Source organism: Rhinichthys klamathensis, unplaced genomic scaffold, assembly GCF_029890125.1.
Source record: "Rhinichthys klamathensis goyatoka isolate OS25496 unplaced genomic scaffold, OSU_Roscu_1.1 h1tg000261l_1, whole genome shotgun sequence".
NCBI classification, from domain to species: Eukaryota; Metazoa; Chordata; class Actinopteri; order Cypriniformes; family Leuciscidae; genus Rhinichthys; species Rhinichthys klamathensis.
In genome coordinates this window covers 1,624,369-1,649,318 of record NW_026606782.1, presented here as the reverse complement: position 1 = coordinate 1,649,318, position 24,950 = coordinate 1,624,369, and the positions used below count along the sequence as shown (strand labels likewise).

At 36.0% G+C, this 24,950-nt stretch overlaps 1 protein-coding gene across 1 annotated transcript; it reads left to right on the top strand.

Annotated features, from left to right (window-relative positions):
• The first annotated feature begins 95 nt into the window (after positions 1-95).
• On the top strand, positions 96-24,264 carry fam49ba (family with sequence similarity 49 member Ba). Its single transcript, XM_056267535.1, has 11 exons — positions 96-248; positions 9,531-9,620; positions 12,773-12,894; positions 13,039-13,144; positions 14,528-14,664; positions 21,500-21,577; positions 22,356-22,472; positions 22,727-22,806; positions 22,914-23,040; positions 23,600-23,670; positions 23,833-24,264. The coding sequence occupies exons 2-11, from the start codon at positions 9,548-9,550 to the stop codon at positions 23,897-23,899; spliced, it is 978 nt and encodes a 325-aa protein (XP_056123510.1). The 5' UTR covers positions 96-248; positions 9,531-9,547; the 3' UTR covers positions 23,900-24,264.
• The last annotated feature ends 686 nt before the right edge of the window (positions 24,265-24,950 follow it).

Below are 24,950 nucleotides of genomic sequence, written 5' to 3'. Positions count from 1 at the left end.
CAACAGGCATAACACAACTAGTCTGCTTCCTTCCTCTCTCGAAATCAATTCCTTTTATAGATGTAGGCAGAGCCTCTTCAGCGCTCCCATGGTCGAGTCGAGCTCAACCTGCGCGTCAAACGCAACACTTCTGATTGGCCAATCCGGAAAATGTAGACACACGCCACATCTTCACAATGATCCGCTGAGCAGGGTGTTCTTCAGCGTTTCCCTATATTTACTTTTCACTGAATTGACTGGAAATTGAGGTAAGAATCATGGATTAAGATGCATTACCTTTCCACTATGCAACCTGACACCAGGCGCGAGAGAACGTGTGTTTCCTTCAGCGCTCAGGTGAGATGAGAGGCTACAAAAGACAACCTGAGTGTAGGCTACAAATCACTCAAACTAAACTCAAAGAAAGATCAATCATACTTTAAATTCAAGTTTAAAGATTTTAAATAAATCATATCAAGCTTTTACATTGCTTTATAAAGTCTGTTGGGAAACAAAGCGTATGATCACTTTTCTTTTCATTTCACTTGACTTGACGTGTATTTGTTGTAATGGACGGTAATAATTACAGATATGGCTTTAAATTGTGTTCCTGTATTATGTTTTACGTGTATTGTGCGTATTTGTCTGCTGCTGAGCAGAAAAAGAGTGAATTTCATGATAAAAACCGAGATTATTCTTGTGAACAAAAGCAATGGTGCGAGTTTTCAGACTTCCTCTGTGTTCAAATAGATCATGCCACTTCCTGATTTTGTTTATTCAAAACACGCATTTCAACGCACAGTAAGTTCCTACATTTTCACTGTCATAGAGGCACAGGTTCAAATCTAGATTATTCGATGTACGAGATAACCATTTATTTTGCAATTGTTCATGGCTGTTTATTGAAACAATTGTTAGTCCTTGTAACATTTAATAATAAAAATGTAATATGACAATTTCGCGGTTCATTCAAAGTATAGGCTATAACCAATAAAAAAGGGTTCCCACTCTTTTAGGCCAATAAATTCCCATAACTTAACCTTTCTAGATATTTGTGATTTGACCATTTTAGATATTTGTGATTGACCATTTTGTTAAACCTTTCATTGAAGCAAGCACGTTTTACTCTAAGCAAGCTCTACAGAATAGAAATATCTAGCTGATGTAATAATTTAGTAGATAGACCAATAATTGTTTTAAACCCCCTTTCTCTTTACAGGTACATGTTCACATAGGTAATTTATCTATTTCATGTATCGTTTGCATAAAATAATAACGTTTTTTTTTTTGTGGGAGACATAGTAATTTATGCTTAACCACTATTTAGAGGTTAAGCATACATTTATTTGTATTCATTACTCGTTATTATTGTGTCACAAGCAAAGATTATTAAAATGCATTTCTGGATATTGGTCATCAGACACTAAACATAATAATTAGTGTAGGGATGCACCAATATAAAAAAAAAATCGGCGATACAATAACCGCTAATTTGTGCAATGCAATTAAATGGCAGATAAATCAAAATCCACATTTGTATAAAATTGTTGAGAGCCTGATTACAAAAACAAACGTCTTACTATTAAAAGCCATGTCCCAAGCACACTGCACATATTGTTCTCAGATCACTAATGTTATGTAGCCTATGACAGACTTGCTCTGCACATGTTACACTTAACTGTATTTTTCTTTTTTGAAGTGATTCTAATCATATTTTAAGCAATTCAAAACCATCATGGTGAACAGTGCGCATCGATGCGTCTCAGCTGAAGGAAATAATTCATTATTTATCGGCTTTAATATATCGGCCAAATTTTCTTATCGGGCCGATAACAATAACATTAAAAAGGAAGATATACTATCGGCCAATACCGATATGGTGCCCTATATATCGTGCATCTCTAAATTAGTGTATTTAAAAAAATAAAATAAAAATAGTGGACATTCACTTTATTTTAGAGCAGAGCATTACTAGAAACAATATATATTAACTATAAAAATGTATCATAGGGACCCTTAATAAATCCACAGAAACTACTTTTTGCATATAAGCAAATTCTTTCTTGTTTGTTTGTTGTTCATGTATGAATTCATTAGCTCATTTGTTCAATGTCATTGTCCTCCTCCGCAGGAAGTGTTTGTGATGATGTGCAAGGCCACAGGTTTTAATTAAGAACATGAACTAAATACTGACACAGCAGCAATGGACCAAATTCCAGAGCAGTGGTTGGCATTAAAACACCAAGACGTGCAGATGTCCAGACTAGGTTATGGCAGATATTACTTAGTCTTAACTGAAAGCAATTTGGACTGGCAAATCTTAAAATATGTCACTGCCCATTGTTTTGTCTCAAGATGCACACCAGTAATGTTTTTTTTGTAAGGCACGTTTATAAAAGCTGCTTAAATGCCCTAATTGAACTAAGGCCTAACCCTGGCTTAGTCTAAGCACTATCTGTGAAACCGAGCCATTATGTAAAAGGGGAAAAGATCAAAAACGTGTTTGTTCATTGAAATTATTACCTAAATGGACTCGGATATATTGATATCAGCTTAAACAGCAGTGTTGCCACCTGCACAGCTCTAATCACGGTAAGATGCTGGTCAATCGCATCTGCTCTCTGCAAACAGCTACTTTGTGATGTCTGTTGTGCTGTGAGATGTCATGCTGTGATTGTGCTTCTGGAATTAGCGGAGCATTCTTGTACTGCAGGGTTTGTGTAGTGGCACTTTACATGCCCTTAAGGCATGTGTGACTAACTGAAGCAGTACGCCCTTCACAAGGAAGCCTTGTCTAGCAAGGTTTTTTAACTACATTTTGATGCAGTGTCGAAAATCAGTCTATTGTTTCTTTATCTTTTTTTTGTATTGGAGTACATGCAGAAACTGTATGTTAAATAATGTGTTGAGTGTTTGCATATTTCCATGTTTACAGTGAGCTTATACTATCTTGTGAGCTTATACTAACTAGCATTCAGTTTGAGAAGTATTGTGCAGGAGGTTACCCTTTTTTAATGTTGGTTCAATTTCCTGGTTATGCTTTGTGGTCGGACAGGCTCGCTTTATCTGTCTTCACAGTCAAACAAATCAACAGAAAGTTGACACCTTTTTGTGGTCGGACTCTCTTTAAAAATGCTTCAGCACATTTTTGCACTGGACTGTAATGGCTGCACCAAATACATTCACATGGCCAGCTTGTTTTCTTTGCTGTCTTAAGATGAGAAAAAGCTAGACGTAAATATAGCTTGTTCTTTTCAGTTTCAAGTATTATTTGGAATTGCAACTTTATTTCTCACAGAATCACATTTGAAATAGTATCCGTTCCCTCAGGTCATGCTGTGGTAAAAGTGCAAAAATGACACTTGTCTAAGAACAACAGCATGTGCATTTTTCAACAGAACATGTGAAAAAAAGAAAAAAAAAGCACAGGAGAGAACAGAAACACCTGTGCTGTCATGCCAGGGGAAGCGTGTTCTTACAGGCCCGATGGCTGCGGCTCACATTAGGTTTCTCGTGTTCCTGCCTGTGGCATTTTTCCATGCTGCTTGTTTTTTTCTTTTTTTTTTTGGAAGAGGTATAGAGAAGTGAATCCAGCATTTCAGTAGCATGCAGAAGTTATGTTCGTGAGTGCAAGAAAGCATTTGAGAGAGCAAGAACAAGTTCATGATGGCATGTTTGACCTTCTTAACTCTGGGATTTATTTATTTATTTTTGAATTTTATTAAATGGTTTGTTTCAGTTTTGTCTTTCCATAGAGTCAAATAGTGTCAATTTCATGAATCGTGGATTCAATTTGAAATTGTCTCTTTATATTGTTAAAGGGGTGGTTGATTATGATTTCACTTTTTTAACTTTAGTTAGTGTGTAATGTTGCTGTTTGAGCAAAAACAACATCTGCAAAGTTACAACGCTCAAAGGATATTTACAACGCATATGCAATAGCATGTCACTCTGTAGGCATTTTACAACAGTTCCCAATCCCACACGAGCGATTTATAGATTATCATGACAGAATATGCTAATCAAAGACTTGAAGATAGTTAACTCTACATACATTCATCAACTAACCATTCAGAAACGTCCTGTTGCATTCTGCACGTTGTCACTTCTTCTTTAGTCTGTCCATTTGTCCGACTCCTGTTTGAACATAAAAGACAGAACAGTTTCTGACATTTTAGTGCGTGTCTGCAAGCTGCTAAGGACACGAGCTGTTGTAGCTCCGCCCTCTTCTTGAAAGGGGGCCGGAAGCAGCAGCTCATTTGCATTTAAAGGGACACACAAAACAAAGCGTTTTTGCTCGTCCTCAAAAGGGACAATTTTAACATGCTATAGTGATTATCTGTCGAGTATTTTGTGCTAAAACTCCACATACACACTCTGGGGACATCAGAGACTTATTTTACATCTTGTAAAAAAGGGGCATTATGCCACCCCTTTAAACTAAACTGATACAATGCAGTTTCTCATTTAACTTGAAAGTTAATAAAAATAACTAAGTATATTTTTAGAATTGACTTAAATGACCAAAAGGGCATTTCGTAAAAAGAAAAGAAAAGGGAACCAAAGCACTCACATCGCCGGCAAAAAATGCTCAAGTTGGTTGGTTGACAAAGGAAATAATAAAAAACAGAACACAAGTCTCCAAAAAATGCATACATTTTATAATGGACTCTCACACAGGCAACCTTTTGAGCATGCAGGCTCTTCCAAAAGCATGCTTGAAACGTTGCCTGTGTGTGAGAGTCATAAATATCTGTATCAAACATTATTCCTTAATCCCTACATGATCTTCTGATTCACCAACATAATCTCATAGCAATTCATAACTATTTCGGGTTTTGGCGAATTGGTGTCTAATTCGTATTCATACAATCTGCTAACACCCCACTGATGGTTATGTTTATGGTTGTGGTTAGAGATGGAACTTTATGCTTACTTTTTTCTTCATACATTTTTGTCTGACTCACAAACTTGCCACCTTGTAAATAGTTACGTTTTCTCATGAGATCAGGTTGGACTCATCCTGAAGTTGACAAGGTATTGCAACTGCCTTCCCCTGTGAGATTTAATGCTAAATGTAATCTATAAATCTAAATAGTAAAGGTGCAAAATAACCTGAAGCTGAAAACTCAGTTTAAGTGCAAAAATTCACAACAAACTTACTTGGCTGGCAGTTGAGAATTCATTCTTTCTGCATCAGTGTCACTTAATGCTGCTTTGGTGTTTTTTTTTAAACCAGAGGTGTCAAACCATCATTTCTGCATCTTATTATCACCCCTAAAGAGGGGGAAGGCACTCGTTTAAATTGAATTATATAAATAAATAAAAAGGATGTTCATAAAATGCTTTGTCTGGTCAGAGCCTTGGCTTAGTGGTTAAAGAAAGTCAGACACTTTTCTTATTTCATACATAACATATTTGATTAAAACATAATGTTGACATGGTTCATTTGTGTATAACGTCAATAAAATGGCGCAAAAAGTAATTTCTTGTTCCTGCTAAAAAGGAAAAAAATTAGGTTTAGACAATTTGAAATGTGAAGTTGTATTAAGAGACTTAATATTTAAGTCATCTCAAGTTAAATCTGGGAAGGTTATTCTAACGTAACATTTTAAGTTGTGATGATAGCTAATTGCACCAATAATTTTTACAGTAGTGGCTAAACAATTTAGGTCGTCATCTGTTGTTGAACAATTGTTGGTCGTCATAGACAAAATGTTCCTTTCGAAATTGAAAATTACCGTGTATTTCTTTGAATTTGAATTCCTCTTCCTTATATTCAAATTGCAATGCATTCTGATTCCGTTTAGGTTCAGTAATTCATTTAGAATTTACAGTGCATTCTCAATTGAAAATGGTGCATAACCCTGAATTAAAGTCAGAAGGGTGACAAAACCTGTCATAGCTACGAATGTCCACCAGGAGGCAATAAAACCCTTCAATTTCTAGCGTCTGTACACAGATACTGTAACCTTCCTATTATGAGAAGTAGATATGTAACGAAATAATTTCTGTAGCTTTTTCAAGGTCAAATCAGCTTGCTGCATATCTTGATCCCATTTTTAAAGTGAAAACAAAATCATCTGTTGGGTCATTAGCTTTACATTTAAAGGTCGTCATGAGTGTAGTGGATGTGAAAATTCTCTCTGGCGGTTCATTGACACTCTGTGTGTTTCAGGGAGAATGATGGGAAGGAGGGTGGATGTTGTGTCTGCATATGGCTTGTGGGCAGACGGGCTCAGTGTCTCTCACATCCATGATCGCACAGGGGTGGAACAGACGAGATTCACGGGCGACGTGGGTTTAATTTTTAGGTTCATGTAAAGTTAAGCTGTGCTCCACACACAAGTTAATCAGAGATTTTGTACAGCTGTAGATCTAAATAACATCATCTGCTCTACAGCAATATGGGGCAATAACAGAAAAATCACCCAAAAAATATTGTCATAAATATTGTTTCATATCAGACAGATTCTTAACCAATGTGTCATGGCTAATATACCAAACGTTTATTTGATCAAATATGGGTGTCCTGTGGTATTTCGAGGGTCTAAATGAAGGGTGCAGATGTCAGAATTTCCGTCATTCGGCAGAAGGAGTGACCGCTATTTCTCACTGACTCATGCCTGACGCTTCCCAGCCCTGTTACAGCTGGCCAGCCATGCATGCTTGTGTCCATGTGTAGACTATCTGTCTGTCCAGGACACGCGCATGTGTCTCTCTTTCCCTCCTGATGGTAGGAAATCAAGCTCTGGTGGTGGGCTCACACATAAGCAGAGCACAGTGCCTTTCTGAACAAATAATGCAAAAGTTAACCTTTTACTATTGATATAGTATTAATAATATTATATAATATTATAATTTATATATGAATAATATTGTATTATTATTTGTAATAAAATATATAATTTACAAGTTCAATAATACACACACACACGCATATATATATTTCTATAAAATAGAATTATGTATTAATAATTATCCTAATAAGTGACAGAAATGACGACTGTTAGTGTAAATAATTTCATTTGAAATTTAGATTGTGTGTGTGTGTATACAATATATCAAAAATATATATTTATTATTGTTATCTATTTAATTATTACTATTTTAATAAGTGACGGTAATAAAGATAGTGTTAGTGTTATAAATTTAATGTGCTATTAATATAATATATAGGTGTAATTAAATTAGAAAATTATAAATAATTTAATGATAAATAGAATATTGAATTGTCATTATATTTTATATTACATCATATTACATTTATTATTATCACAATAAGTGTTATTAATTATTTAAGTTAATATAATGTAAGGTAATTAAGCTTATAATGAAAGGCACAGCCAAAGGCGTGCGTGTGTATGATTGTGACCTGCAGCGTATCTGCCCATGTCTTGCTATGCCAGGGTTAATGTTAACCCAGTGTGACGTGGCACGGGTGGAATCTGGGTCAAGAGGAGCGCTATCTGCACTCTCTGCACTGCCGCAGCAGACCGCCTCAGACTGCAGAGCCTCCCCTCTCCCACGTGACTTCCCTCCCCGCTCTCTGTCGGATAAAGCGGGAGAGGGGAGGAAACGGGCGGGGTCATATTCTTCTCTGGTTGGGTGGTGGTAGTAGTAGTAGTAGAGGCAAAAGCACGTGGAGGCACATGCTGCCGAATGCTGCAGTGGGGAGGAAACGGCCCACTGCATTCACACCTATCTAAAACACTATCTCTCTCTCTCTCTCTCTCTCTCTCTCTCTCTCTCTCTCTCTCTCTCTCTCTCTCTCTCTCTCTCTCTCTCTCTCTCTCTCTCTCTCAGACCAGCAGAAACTGTGACAGCTACACATTCTTCTAATAGGAATTGAGATTTTACTCTTTCTCAGTGAGATCATCACCTAATTTAAATTTGAAAGTATGTATTTCGCCCCACTTCAGATGTAGGCATACTAATTTACCTCTTAAGTTTTGTAGTCACAATAAAAACAAATATTTTGCTCTTATTAACGCTGTTCAAATGCATTTTGTAAATAGTTTTGGTAATGTTGGTAATGAAACAATTTCATTCATGATTTATAAATTAATATTTAACCATGAATTATTATACATAATTATATGATTTATCATTTATATATTCATTATCATAATAATTGTTAGCCTTATTCATTTCATTTATTCATTTCATCTAGCAGTTCTTAAAAGCTTTGCGGGAACACCCTACACCCTAATACCCTTCTTGTAGTAAAACGTTTTGCTTTAATAGTTTGTTGAACTATAATTTGAATGTATCTTATGCAGAACTTAATTAAATTGTAAACATTTGTAAACATTTAAGAAAGCTTGCGAGGTTTACTTTATCAAGCTGTTCCACTTTTGTGTCCAGATTAGTTTTTGAGTCGCGTGTCTCTTTTCCTATAGTGCCGCACTCATGATTCATTTATTCAAGTTCTTTTTAAGTCCTGTCGAGTACTCCTGTGCTCCGCTCCTATTGGCTGTCGGCACATTTTGTGTTGAAAAATATTTTAGGCTCCATGGAAACAGCAGAATGTTCGGGCTCCCTCCTTGGCCAATAGGATTGCAGGTTGTGTATGTTGTAGTCAAATGAGTAACCTCAGTTTAGATGGTACCATCCCTCCCCAATCTGAGGGGTGTAAAGCTGACAGGGGGGCTTAGGAGGTTCGAGACAGCAGTGCTTATTTAGTCCCTTTGGTTGCTTAAATCCGAAATTGCTTGTGAACACGAGTATGCCAAGATATAAAGACAGCACACCCCCGCTCACACTGCAGCATGCGCTGTAGGTCAGTGAGACACTCTAGCAACCCGTTTACCTATTTTCAAGGCAGTTCGTTTAGAGGGCAAGAAAAGTCCTTCAAAGAAATAAAGAAAGTTTCCTTCCGGTTTGAACACAAAAGTCTGTCCTTGGGCTTTGAATGTGTTGACATGCTGTTTAACTCTGAGGGCTATCCGTTCCTCTTGAAGATCCTCTGTTGGTTTTTCGTGATGTTATGCTCAGTGACTCGCTGTGGGAGCGCTGACTCCTGCGCTGAGCTCAGAGCGGATGAATAAGAATGAGAGGGCGCTCTTTTCAGGGAACATATGATTCTTACAATGATTTAGCTCTGAGCTCAAAGGGAGGGGTACTTCGGAGTGTCAATTTTGGACTATAGAGACCCTTTGACTGCTAGAGGGCGACATGATCCTGCAGTAGAATCCACCCATGCGTGCTGCAGTCTTACTGCATTCTCAGCGGCATGTGTCCTTTCACCTGCAGGAACTGGGGTGTGTGTTCAGGAGGGGAATGCAGCAGCATTTGGGTCTCCCCTGATTTCTGCACTGCCCCGAGCAGGTGTTCCCTGTCACGCTCATATGTGTGTGGCCAGATGTTGCTGTCGAAAGCACAGGTGTCACAGTTCTTGATGCGAATGGAGTTCTTCAACCTGAATGTGTTCTTGTATTTGAAGGCAAATAAAATGGTGTATTCACCTTGATTGACATTCAAAGTGCCAAGAGCCAAAAATTGTCATTCAGAAAGTTTGCGTCACTTTTCCCTTTCTCCTTCTCTTTTAGGTGTCTGACAGGTCGGGATGGGGAATCTGATCAAGGTTCTCACGCGGGATATTGAGAACAATACAGGGAACTTTTTCCTGGACTTTGAAAGTAAGTGAATATAGCGTCACATGTAGGGCTGCACGATATATCGTTTTAGCATCGATGTCTCTATGTGTGCATCAGCTGTTGTCACATCCCAGGATGTGTGATGTCAAGATGGATAGGGATTGTATTTGATACGTACGGACCAGGCACGACGGTTCGAAATGCACGTGATTCTGGGATTATTTGCAAAGTTTACCTATCATAGAGCGCAACTTTATCATTTACAGGTGTTTTAGGTCCTGTCAGTTTAAACATTAAAGCTATTTTAAACCATATGAGCACAAGAAGGCGTGAAAGAGAACTCCATTCGGAACTCGCGCACTGTTTTCTATGTTCTTCACACACAGAGCAGCACAGACAGAATGCAAACACTGAATTCCCTTCTCTTTCTCATCTGTTTGTGCTTGAACGGACACATACACGCAAAATTGTCAAAATGCCCATCTTGGCGAGTATCCTTGTAAGCACGCACAGTCGCTTTTGGCTTATGTGTACATAAACAATTGAGAGAAAAAAAAGGATGCTTATCATTATTTTGGATCCGTGCATTCTGTCTTAAAGTGACAGCAGCCTAATATTCTGCTGTCTGTGTCATTAATGTTAATCGAACAACTAAATACAAAAAGAAAATCACTTTTGTAGCATTAACAAAGATTCATTATATTTAATTTACAGTGATGAATATGCAGACTTGCCTGAAAAACATAAATCACTGTTTATTAAATTTGAATCTTTGTGCTATTGTTTTTATGTACAGTATGCTGTATGCTCAGACTCGTTCTCCCAGTTTAAAACTAGACTAAGGACGCATCTATTTAGCCAGGCATTCATATAAATTTTTTATCTTACAGTTACTGCAAATTCGGCCTCTACTTCATAAACGCCAGAGGAGAACTGGCCCCGACTGAGCCTGGGTTCTCCCAAGGTTTTTTTTTCTCCATTGGGTCATCTGATGGAGTTTTAGGACACCATCGGGTCACTTGATGGAGTTTTTCGGTTCCTTGCCACTGTTGCCTTTGGCTTGCTCAGTTGGGGATATTCAAATTAAATGACCCATCATACCACTGATCAGCTCTACCAAACTTGGATGTCTTTTTTCAGTAATAAACAAACACTGTTAAGTTGTTTTGATTGATACTGCAGCTTTGATACAATCTGTATTGTGAAAAGTGCTATATAAATATATTTGACTTGACTTGACTTATGCTTGTAAATTGTTTATTATTTGCTCAGCAGATTCACTCCTTACAAAATCACCCCAATCCACCCCAAGAATCATTCTTTGGAAAGAATGATTAATTCTTTCCAAATAGAGCTATTCAAGACATCTGGTTAAACTGTTATCATATTGCAATATATACTGCAGAAAGACAAAACATCGCAATGTCAGTTTTTTCAAATATCGTGCAGCCCTAGTCACAAGTTACAACCTTACCTGAAGTCAAGGGCTGGGCGATAAATCATACACTGACAATATAGCACAGTGATTTTGCTGGTATAAAATTAAACAAACTGTCAATATTGTAATAACAATAATTGCTATTATAAATAACAGTATTAATATATAATGTTATTAATATATATATATATATATATATATATATATATATATATATATATATATATATATATATATATATATATATATATATATATGTTTTAATATTTATTATAAATAATTATTATTTAATTATTATAATGATTCATAATAATAATGGATTATTAATAGTGCTGGGCCGTTATCGGCGTTAACGTGAGACTCTTATCGGGCGATAAAAAAAATATCGCCGTTAATCAAAGTTGGGTTTGGATCATAAATAGCTTTTTCGAATATCGTTATATTTTCGCGCAATTCTAATGTGTAGTATGACGCGGCGCCTACTGTCACAGATCGCGCAGTAGGGTATTTTCCTGTCAGGGACACAAGGTGTACTTTTACTTTGTTACGTTGGGCGACGTTCCTCTCGTTACTTTATTTTAATGCAATACGTTGTTAAATGAGTTTATTCCAAGCGCGCTGTGTCCTTTGTATGGGCATGAGCGATGCTCATTTACAAATGAATCACTCTTTTGAGTCGATTCTGTTCAAAGACTTCATCAAACAAGTTGTCAAATGATCCGTCTAAATCGGTTCGCGAATCAGTTGATCTGTTCAGTTCCTCGCGCACTGAATCGTCTGAAGCGCTTTCAATTCACACTCGGAGTCGAAACAGGAAGATTTAAGAGCATCAAGAGCGTTGGATGAAGTGGCCGATCTACAGTCTAGTCTAGTGAATGCAAATCTGCAAATGCATCATATTTTTGCCAGCGATGAAGATCTTTATTAGTTGAACATCTTCGTAAGCTGTCTGTGAATGAATGATTCCACAGGACGATACATCCGATTTCATTTCATTCAGGTAATACATTGTGTGTGTATTGCGCGTGTATTGCGCAGTGGCATAATCACACGAATAGTTTACATTGGTTGAAACTAATTTGTTTAAAAATGAGGCTATTGCAGTAACAAGGCAGGTTCACATAAAATTCTTATGACATATGATGACATTATTTGTTGATCTAACGAGCATTGGCGATGCAAAAACGGACTGTCGTGCGTATTGTTTTTTTTCTTCTTCCAATTAGCCTACTATTTTAAAAAAAGGACGAAAACATGTTACTTGTTCAATTAATAAACAGTTTGTTTGATGACAAATCGCTAAAGATGAAATTGGCCTCCCTTTCTGTCATTGCGTTTTTTTTTTTTTACGATATTCGACTTTTGCTCCTCGATTGTCGAATGGCATTTTTGGCAGAAATGCACATCCCTACGCGAGGCAAACTATTCTCAAAGACTTACTTTTAGTCATTATTTGGGTAGCACACATATTCTGAATGCCTTCGGGAGAATTCAAATGAGCCATTTTAATCTAGATTAATCTAGATTAATTTCAATATTAATCTAGATTAAAAAAATTAATCTATGCCCACCTCTATAATTAATAATAATTAATATTACTAGTTACTATTAACTATTGCTATTTGCTTATTACCATAACTGTACTTAATTATTTATATAAAAAAAATATATATTTTAAAATATTGACTATAACTAATATGATAATAATGACGATTGCAGTTCCAGCCGTGATTCTGAGCTGATCTCTCCTCTGCAGATGCCAAGCCCACAGAAGCCGAGAAGAGAGTATGGGAGGAGGTCAACAGGGTGCTAACAGAGGCTGTGATTGTACTACAGGACCTGCAGTCCTATAGCGGAGCAGGTGAAGCCATCAGACAGGCGAGTACATCTAGAGTGCACTGCAGGTCCTTCTGACATCGGCCTGTGCTCTGTGTTGCTTTTCATGACACAAACTCCTTTTATTTCTGTTGTCAACAATGTCGTCCCCAGCTGTGTTTAAGTGTGCACGTGTTGTGTCCTCAGGCCATACAGCATCCCAATGATGAGCGTGTGCAGGAGGGAGCGTGGGCCGCCGTGGTCCCGCTGGTTGGCAAACTAAAGAAGTTTTATGAGTTCTCACTTAAACTGGGTATGTCGTTTTTTTTCTCTTTTCTTTAATGTGCACAGCACACAAAACTATATATAATAACACGTACAGCTATTTTTACCTAGAGGCACAGGTGATAAATGAGAGGTCATTTTTAATGAGTGCCACAGTTCCTCACAAGTGTATGGTCCACTGACCCATTTACCATGTACTGTAGAATTTGAATCTGCTTTGGAGTGTTTCGATTTTCAGTGAGACTTGATTCATTAGTATGAACAAACATGTACCAGTGCACATGTCAGGTGGCAACAATAGTGAGATTATATAAGCCCAGGCATTACTAAACTGTTCTTACTGTTACATCAGCTCATATGCTCCTTCACAAGCCTTTCTTGAATAGAGAAAATCACCTACTGTCATATAGCTATAAGTAAGTAATAAAATAAATATGTGGACTGTGTGATATAATTAAGCAATGTCACATGAGCAAGACTACTGTTGTACAGAATATGAGCAGTCTGTGGACTCGTACCCACAGCTGAATCACAGCTACATTAACTGCTGAATATGTTTCTAAAATATTTGAATAGTCTTGTGAAATTTCTGTTCCGTCTCAACGCATGTTCCCAGGGAACGAGCCGTAAACAGAGCAGCAGTGCGTCATAATTGGATTATCATGCTCTTTGGTCAAGGCCAGTTTCTTTCACCACATCTAGCAAAAACACAGCTCTCATCATCTCTGACAGTATACACCCCACATCTACTGTATCATTAGTGACAAATAGATTACCCTGGAAAGAAATACATTTTCTTCAAAAGTTTGGGGTTGGTAAGATTTTATTTAAAAGAAGTCTCTTATACTCACCAAGACTTTATTTGATCAGACATGCAGTAAAAACGGTAATATTTTGAAATACTGATACAATTTAAAATAGCTATTTTCTATTGAGTCCTTAAAGGGATGGTGGAAAAGGAGAGTAAAAAATAGATGAGAAGAAAAATAATATTTCAATGCTTTTGCGAGATAGAACACAAATGTTTCGCAAGTGAACGCAACTCATCTGGAAATTGAGTATTGCACGCCACTGATGTATTATACAGAAATATTTTGTTTTATAATCTTGTATGTCTCAAAGCATCTGCTATTCTCCTTGAATAAATGTGATTGCTTTCATTTTTGTGCTGTCTGCCTGTGGGTTTGAGTGATTCAGATGGAGGGTCTGTTGTTTAGAAATAGGTCATGACCTAATTAAACATGACATAGCCCTTAATCAAACATTAACACCAGCCAATGGCAGTGCTCTCTGGAGGAGAGGCTCTGGTGAAACATCAAATGGCAGACTCAAATTTTGGAGACCATAACCCAGTATGCATACCTATATTCAGCACAAGAACTAGCTGTTCTGTTTCTTCTGTCTCTTGTAGAAGACTCTCTTCAGGGCCTGCTGGAGTTCCTCACGAGCTCGCGCTGCAGCCCGACTCAGCATCTGGAGCAGGAGCAGGCGCTCGCGCGGCAGTTCGCTGAGATTTTGCATTTCACCCTGCGCTTCGATGAGCTGAAGGTAACCAGGCAACCTCTGGTCACAACCACTCTGCACTTTTCTTCCAGTCTAATCCTTCATGGAATTATCTCTTACTAACCTGGCTCGGAAAACGACTGCGAAATCACAACAATTAGGTATAATAAGAGGATGTGGAGCAAAGGTGTAAGGGGCAAAGACCCTATTTATTGAAACTCCAGCATCCTGCTTCATTTTCTCCGCCCCCTAAAAATCTGCAGTTAACTGACCATTAGAAATCTGTAAATTATATTTATACGTATTCATTTATTAGACTTACAAATGAGAAACATCACAAGCAGTGATTATGCAATCTCTCTTCAAACTGCAGCATTTAAAATGGATCAAACGGAAATAGCAACAAATGTTTTCTTCCATATTATGACGTAGATCCAAATGCAACGGATTATCGAAAAGTAAAAAATGTAGGGTGCCGTCTTGGTTCTACATATCGGTTGTTCATTGGATGGAGACAGATCTAAATGTGAGCTTACATTCGACTGCGAGGCCCTGTTTACACCCGGTATGTTTTTGTCAATCAGATCACAAGTGAACAACACTGAATACAGGTGTAAACTGGGTCTAAAACGTTTTGCGCTTGTCCACTTTCGACTACTTCCGGAGTTAAGGTCCTTGCACACTCCGGGGTCCGAAATTCTTATCCGAAACTTTCACACGTTAAAAAATGAATACGACCTCACATTGTGTCAATCACGTTTACACACTTCCTCCGAAATATTTAGTCCGTCATAAATAAAATGGATCGGGTTTGATTTTCTGCGTTTTTCGCATCCGTAGCAAGCATTTTGAGAAGAGTTTTGACAATTCAGAGCCACCGAATGACGAAAACAAAAACCGCATATGAACATTTCGGACTCCGTGTGCAAGGACCCTTAGTCAAAAACGCATTCGACCGGATTGCTTTCGTAGTGTAGACGCTTCTGTGGTCGAATGTGTTTGAACAGCCGCAAAAGGCGCCGCCTCTCCACCTACTGACCTAATGCCTTAACATTATGAGAAGCGTGCTAGCCAGACAGGATTTAAGCTTTGTCGGCTGAAGACCTAAGTTTGGTTTGAAGATGAAAAACATACCAAGCACAATGTTCTCTCACCATTCCTGATTTCTAGCAGGTCTGCTGCTGCTCTCTGTGTTCTGTGTTTTTGCGTCATCTCTGGTCACATTCATATGTAAATTGCACAAGCTTATGTCCTCCATTAGATCGAAAGATCTGAAAAAGCCCTTACATTTACCCACCCATAGACCCTCCCCTCGAAGAAATCAGGACAGAAGTGGTTAAAAGTGGACAAAAGAGACGGATTAAAATACTAAGTGTAAACGGGAAAGTGTCTCCCTCGCCTTGTGATCCTATCGACCAAAACACTCTTAATAGCAGGTGTAAGCAGGGCCTAAGAAAGAGGGCAGGTTTAAGCAGATTGATTGGAGAAGTCCGGCACATGTTATTATAGAGAAATCTCTCGTTTCATTGGAAGTTATGATATTTTGATTAAGAATTAATTGGTAATTAAAAAAAAAAAGAAACACATTGAGCTTAATGTAAACAATCATCTGTGCATTTATAAATGTAAAAAAATTTGAATATTTTAATTTCATGCCGACTTTAAAGGTGCTATATGGAACTTTTCTTCTAAAATGAATCCTTTTTTTATTGCCTGTGTGTGAAGGGGTTGTAATCACACATTACAATGATCCACTTGTCGAGTTTTGCTATTACCTCTGAAGGCCAGTATTCCTATTTCTATGTGAAGTCTCCGGGTCGGATTTTCTGCGAAAGCCATCGGATATGTGACGTGCATGCGCGCTCCCGAGCCTCTCTCCTTTTTATATACAGTCTATGCGACGGCACTGCAGCTGACGACATGGAGTCTGATAACACCAAAAAAACGACCTGCCTCCAGCACAACACAGAGTCCAACACAAACTCCACATAAATATAAAAAACAAAACAAAACAAAAATGTATCTGCTGAAGCTCGTCAGGCCAAACGTGAATCGGGTCGACTTAGGACGAAAACACGGATCAACATCGGCAGAGCGTTTGAATTATGGAGAGACCTCCGCTATTTTTATTGTGATAAATTACAAGATTTCAGATATGCTGAAATAAATAATGGTAAACTGTAACGAAATAGCAAGGTAAACTACAACATACATGAGACATGAAATGGATACAAAAGACTGTTCCAGGATAACAAAAAGTAGGTGCTTTAGGATGTAACTTTTATTTTATGTAGGCCTGTACTAGATCTACTGTCTAACGTCACTCATCCCACTACTATCATATTGTTTATAATATACATTTTCAGACAAGTTCAGAACAGTAATGTTACTTCCTACGATCTTACTGTTACACTGAAATTGTTCAGTCTAGTTCACTAACCGTTTTCGTTATCATATTATACATTCACCTATGTTGACATTGCTGATTGTGAAAGATACACGAATAGTTAGTGAAATGCCTTATGCTAGATAACACCACAAATGTAACGTTATCATGGTACGAGCATGGAGCATTAGTTCAACGTCAAGCTGATAAAAGTAGCCTATTATTGTAACGTTGCAGTGAGAGTTTACATGAGTTTCCAGCATGTTGTGTGATGCTTTCTCCGGTGTGTTGAAAGTCTCAGTGTGGCCGTGTACCATGAGTGCTCGCTCTTGTGTTCGAGCACGCGCAAGAGCACGAGCGCTCTTGTAAAAATTGGTTGCAATCTGAAACATCACCGATAGAGGCCGATAAAAAATACATATAGCACCTTTAAAGTAAAGATGAAATGGAAGTAACGACAAATGTTTTCTTCTGTACTGTAAAGTACATACGAGTGTTACGGATGGACTCTTTTCACATTTCCAGGGTTCTCAGAAGCAGAAGTCGGGACGGGAGACAACAGCAAATACAATTTTTGTATTCCCATTTGCTCCAATAGCAAAAGAAAAGTAATCCATTTCCACCACTTTTCAAAAAAGGGGAAAAAATAGAAAGAGTAATTACAACAGTCAAAACAGAGAATTATGTCAAATTTGCCATCACTCCGTCGGCCATAGTATTAGAAACACCCTGGCAGCCATGTAAATTTGTTTTTTGTAATTTAATCTATCTATAAATTACAGGAACGTCTGTCTGTCTGTCTGTCTGTCTGTCTGTCCGTCTGTCTGTTAATCGAATATCTCTCGAACCGTTAGTCCGATGGATTTCAAACTTGACTGGTGTCTTGCTACGGGCACGAGTAAGTGCAGTGCCAAGTTTGACGTTGTTTGGATTAGAAATGCAAAAGATATCGTTAAATATATTGGTAAAAGAAGCACACATTGGCTTTTGCCGCTCTAGCCGCTGGCCACCCTGGCTCACACTGCACACTGTGTGGCCACTCCCCAAAATAAACATTCTGACATTAGAGGGTTGTGGTTTAAAAATATCAGAATATTATATTTTATTCACGGCCATCATTTGTAGTAGCCTATTCACAAACTGTTTGCTCAAGCGTATAGCGTTTTCAGAGTTCACTGTGTAGCTGCTCCAGCCAAGGTCTGAATCGTCGTGCTTATTCATTTGTGGATTTGAATCTGTAAGTCAGCTACACTGTTTAATTCTGAATATTATATTCTGTTTAACATTCTGACATTAGAGAGGGTTGTGGTTTAAAAACCTTTGTTTATTACAATGTAATTATACATTTATTAGTGTTATTATACATTTGTGACATTATTATTATTATACATTTGTTACATTATTCTTTTTGAAAAAGTAGCGAAAATTTAATTATACATTTGTTACAGTCTTATTATACATTTATTACAATGTAATTATACATTTATTACAGTGTTATTATATTTTGCTACATTAGTATTATATACATTTGTTACATTATTATTTTGTTACATTATTCTTTTTGAAAAAAGTAGTGTAAAATGTAATTAGATTTGTTAATCTTATACATTTATTACAATGTAATTATATGTTTATTACAATGTAATTATATGTTTATTACAATGTAATTATACATTTATTACAGTGTTATTTTACGTTTATTACAATGTAATTATACATTTATTACAGTGTTATTATACATTTGTTACATTATTATTGTTATACATTTGTTACATTATTATTTTGTTACATTATTTTGTTACATGATTCTTTTTAAAAAGTAGCGATTCTTTTTGGAAAAAGTAGTGATTCTTTTTGAAAAAATAGCGATTCTTTTTGGAAAAAGTAGTGTAAAAAATGTTAATTATACAGTTGTTAGTCTTATACATTTATTACAATGTAATTATACGTTTATTACAATGTAATTATACGTTTATTACAATGTAATTATACATTTATTACAATGTCATTATACGTTTATTACAATGTAATTATACATTTATTACAATGTAATTATACATTTATTACAGTGTTATTATATTTTGCTACATTAGTATTATTATTATACATTTGTTACATTATTATTTTGTTACATTCTTTTTGAAAATAGTGTAAAATGTAATACATTTGTTAGTCTTATACATTTATTACAATATAATTATACGTTTATGACAATGTAATTATACATTTATTACATTGTAATTATACATTTATTACAATGTAATTATACATTTATTACAATATAATTATACGTTTATTACAGTTATTATACATTTGTTACATTATTATTGTTATACATTTGTTACATTATTATTTTGTTACATTATTTTGTTACATGATTCTTTTTAAAAAGTAGCGATTCTTTTCTTAAAAAGTAGCGATTCTTTTTGAAAAAAAAGTAGCGATTCACTTAAAGTATAATTTTTTTTAAAGTAGCGATTCTTTTTGAAAAATTAGTGTAAAATAATGGAATTATACATTTGTTAGTCTTATTATACATTTAATACAATGTAATTATACGTTTATTACAATGTAATTATACGTTTTATTACAATGTAATTATTTGTTTATTACAATGTAATTATACATTTATTACAGTGTTATTATACATTTATTACAATGTATTTATACGTTTATTACAATGTAATCATACATTAGGGTTATTATACATTTATTACAATGTAATTACACATTTATTACAGTGTTATTATACATTTATTACATTATTATTATTATACATTTGTTACATTATTTTTGTACATTATTTTTGAAAAAAATACATTTCAATGTAATTATACATTTAATACAATGTAATTATATTTATTACAATGTAATTTTACATTTATTACATAAAAACTATGTATAGAACAATAAAAAAATATGTATTGAACTATGTAAAAGTAGCGATTCATTTTTGAAAAAGTATAGATTCTTTTTTGAAAAAGTATCGATTCACCTGAAAAAGTATCTATTTATTTTTGAATAAGTAGCGATTCTTTTTTGTAAAAGTAGCGATTCATTTTTGAAAAAGTATCGTTTCACTTTTGAAAAAGTATCGATTCATTTTTGAAAAAGTATCGTTTCACTTTTGAAAAAGTATCGATTCATTTTTGAAAAGTATCGATTCACTTTTAAAACAGTAGCGATTCTTTTTGAAAAAGTAGTGATTCTTTATTGAAAAAGTAGTGATTCTTTTTTGAAAAAGTAGCAATTCTTTTTTTTTAAAGTAGCGATTCTTTTCGAAAAAGTAGCGATTCATTTTTTAAAAAGTAGATTCACTACTTTCAAAAAAGTAGCGATTCACTTTAAAAGTAGAATCTAAAAGTAGCGATTCATTTTTGAAAAAGTATCGATTCACTTTTTACAAAAGTATCGATTCTTTTTGAAAAAGTAGCGATTCACTTTTGAAAAAGTAGCGATTTATTTTTGAAAAAGTATCAATTCACTTTTTAAAAAAGTATCGATTCTTTTTGAAAAAGTAGCGATTCACTTTTGAAAAAGTAGCGATTCATTTTTGAAAAAGTATCGATTCACTTTTTAAAAAAGTATCGATTCTTTTTGAAAAAAGTAGCGATACTTTTTGAAAAAAGTAGCGATACTTTTTGAAAAAAGTAGTGTAAAAAATGTAATTGTAATAAATGTATAATAAGACTATAACAAATGTATAATGTAATTATACATTTAATACAATGTAATTATATGTTTATTACAATGTAACTATACATAGTTTAAAAACTATTTATAGAACTATGAAAAACTGTATAGAACTATGAAAAAGTAGCAATTCATTTTTGAAAAAGTATCGATTCACTTGAAAAAGTAGAAATTTATTTTTGAAAAAGTAGCAATTTTACACAAAAATGAAACATGCACGGATGACCATTCGCAAAATCTATAACGTGCATTTCAGGTAAATTTTCATGCCAACTGTTATATTAAAGTTTTGTTAAAGTATCATACGGTAAAGCTGCTTTATTTTTTGAACCACAAAAATCCCCTCAGTTTTCTACTATATCACACATAATCCGATTGCTATAGAGAACGTGTATGACAGAATTGATTTGTAAGCCACTGAATTTTGTATCCAATTAGTTAACTTAATTTGCACGTAAGTGATTCAGCTAATTAATTGAACTATTGGAACAGAAAGTCCAGTTGCAACCAATGACTCATATTAATGGAAACCCATGTGCAGTTGCTTTCAAAGGTGCCATAGAGAATCTGTTATTGTCTAGATTATTGAACTGATGAAGTCTGTCACCAGACCCAGCAGTGAATGAAATGGCCATATGCTCATTGGATTTTGAAATTGTTCACTTGAATTCATACATTCACAGTAAAATGAAAAATGCATGAATGCGATAAACACCACATGTTTCCCATTCCCATATTCAGCAGAAATACAATTTTCAGCTGCCAGTTCTGCATTTAAATGCTCATCTGCTCTCTCGCCAGATGACCAACCCCGCCATCCAGAATGACTTCAGCTACTACAGAAGGACCTTAAGCCGCATGCGTATCATCAACCAAACAGTGAGTAAACCTGCTCTGTATGGAAATATGCCTCATTATCAGACTGCTTATGTTTTAGTAATACCCTGTTCCCCCGTGTCCCAGGGGTTAATGGGAGCTCTTCTGTTCTCTAATGGTCTGGATCATTAGGTGGCAGAGCGGCACAAGATCCTGACTCAGGGAAACATGAGATATTGCATTCATCTCGTTCTTTCCATCCTTTGCTGGTTTTTATTTTGTCCGTCTTCCTCCCGTATGCCTGCTTTCATCTTTTAGCTGACACGAGGCTTCAGTGCGTTTGGTTGACGTTGAGATGGTAACGTGCGCTAACGACTTGAGTCTCATTAGAGTGTGCTGTATCATCAGGGAGCGGCTCAGCAGGGGTTGACAGAGGATCGTTGACCTTGCCTCGCCAATTAAAAGCACTCTCTGTGAGGAATAATTACGACAGCCGCTTTCATCTCATGAAACATGAGTTAGGCTGTGGAAGAGCACGTATTAGGAATTCTGGACATGTCTGCAGTCTGTGGATTTAAGCAGGATTTACATTCAGTTTTTAGCATACAGTAATGAATGAAATGTTTCAAGTCAGCTAAAATGCTTTTTCAGCACACCAGAATGCCCAATTTCCACATCCATTTCCATGATTAACTACTTAAGTAAAGCTAAGCAAGGAAAAGCGCATCCATAACCTCCAAAAAGCCCATTGCCTTAACTGACCCCTTCAGTTTAAATCTTCAAAACTATGGATTTTTCACATTTAGATGCTGAAAAAAACCCATGTGTGTTCTTTCTGCAGGCAGAAGAGCATAATGAGGTTGACAACGAACTGGCCAATCGCATGTCTCTCTTTTACGCCAATGCCACGCCCATGCTGAAAACGTTAAGCGATGCCACAACTAAATTTGTATCAAAGGTAGGTGGTTGTAAAACTGTTGAAGTTTGATTATAACATGCCTTACACAACCACTCAAATGGATGTAAACTAGATAGATACACAAGTCCAGATGCTCATGAATAAATTCTACTTAATTAGTCTCAGAAAATGCATAATATACTTCAGTAACACATCTATACAAGAATGTTTCTTATTCACTTTCACTTACAAATCACTGTTTTCTCATTACAAACCAGCATAACCAACACATTTTTCTCTCTCTATCTGATCAGCATGCAGAACTACCCGTAGAGAACACAACAGATTGTCTGAGTACAATGGCAAGTGTGTGTAAAGTCATGTTAGAGACACCGTAAGTTAAAACAATTCTGTTTAATCATTGTGCTTTTGTTTCTTCTGTAGCAGGCTGTAACTTTGTAATTCATCCTCTGTGTGTGTGTGTGTGTGTGTAATGATCAGGGAGTACCGCACTCGCTTTGCCAGTGAGGACACAGTGTTATTCTGTCTGCGCGTGATGGTGGGGGTGATCATCCTATACGACTATGTCCATCCAGCTGGAGCTTTCGTAAAGTCCTCCAAAATCGATGTATGATTTTAGTCAAATTTGTTTAATTTAAATATATTAATTTAATTATGCTGATTCATTTATTAAGTCCAACTTTTTAAAATCTGATTTTATATTTGTAAATAGTTGAATTGGGGCTGTCAATTTAACACATAATGTTAAACATGTTAAAAATATTAGTACTTTCTCATTAAATGCAAAATGTATTAACTAACAATGAGCAATACAATTGTTTCAGTATTTATTAATATTTGTTGCCATTAGTTAATAAAAATACAACTGTTCATTGTTTGTTCATGTTAGTTCACAGTGCATTAACTAATCTTAACAAATACAACTTTTGATTTTAATAATGTATTAGTAAATGTTGAAATGAACATTAACTAAGATTAATAAATGCTGTGGAAATATTGTTCATTCTTAAATTATTTAACATGGACAAACCTGATTGTAAATTGTTACCAACTAAATGAATGTGCTAAATAGACCACCCTAATTAAAAGTAAACTATACAAATACAAAACCTGATTTTAAAAAAACAAGTACATAATGTTATTGTCTCTTTTTTTTTATGAGACAGATGAAAGGATGCATTAAGGTTCTGCGATATCAGCCGCCCAACAGTGTGGAGGGGCTTCTCAATGCCCTCAGGTCTGTGAGCTTTACTCTTTAAAAAAACAACCTCTTATAGCTTTATACACATATTTCACATAAGTGTTGATGGACATCCATATAAGTCTTGGATTCTGCTGAAAACATTGTGATGTGATAAGATTTTCAGTGCATTTAAATGCTCTCTCTTGACTCTCACAGGTATACAACAAAACATTTGAACGATGAGACTACCTCCAAGCAAATCAAAAACATGTTACAAGCTTGACTGTGTCTGCCAAAAGTATTACCTCTCAAATACATCGGATGAGACGCTTCAGCAGTTTGAGTAATACGATGAGAATAGCCATGTATCTTGTGGCAGCTACTGTTATCAGTCTAATTTTACTGTTGTGTTTTTTTTTTTTTTTTTTTTACTTTTACTGTTAGACTTAAAGTCATGTGTGGCCTTTAGATTTCAAACACGCTTCTTTGTTGTGTGGCCGTCCAACAAAGATGAGCTTAGTTCAATCCCTTCCCATATTTCCTCCGGTTGACTGAGTGCCCAGACATTTTGCTTTTTTTAACGACATAATTTACTGTGATTTTTATTAACATGACTCTTTAGAACTGAATAAAGCTATTTTAACCAAATTAACTGTGAATGCCTGACAGCAGGGCTCCTTTGAAACGGGACATTGAAATCACACTGTACTCTCACCACTTTACAACGTACAAAATAATTAGCTCTAAACCCACATCCTTTTGCCCAACAGAGTTCAGGATTATTCATCTCCCCTGACAGTCTACTCCAGCACATCATTATATAATAACATACAAGCCAGACTGTTTTCCTGTTTTTTTTCTTTCTTTTGTCTTTCTCTTTTGAGAAAGTGTGGTTAACATTCAGCCCTTGTTATGAGTAAGCATCTCTTCAACTTTCTCCCAAAAACCAAAACCAGAATGTTCAGAAATTCCAGGTTGTCCATTTGATGGTCAGCTGACTCAGCTGGATTAATCAGAATGAGGAAGAAGAACACGATTCCCACATCATCCAGCCCAGGAAGTGGGAGTTTGTTTTATAGAAGTATGAGTAATACATTCCCTGCTCTAACACTCTGCGGAGTATTTGATCTCGCCCCCTCTGGGAACGCGCTCCATCTGCACGGGATACCCCTCCCAGTTTGTATTACCATCCTATCTGTGACCTCTGCCGTGTTTTTCTCTCACTCATGGACTCGCGCACACGGTTTCCTCCTGTTTGTCTGGCTTCTCAGCGTGTGTCATCAACAGGCTCATCATTTCGCCACTGCGGAGTGTGTGATTCTTGCCCCCGCCGT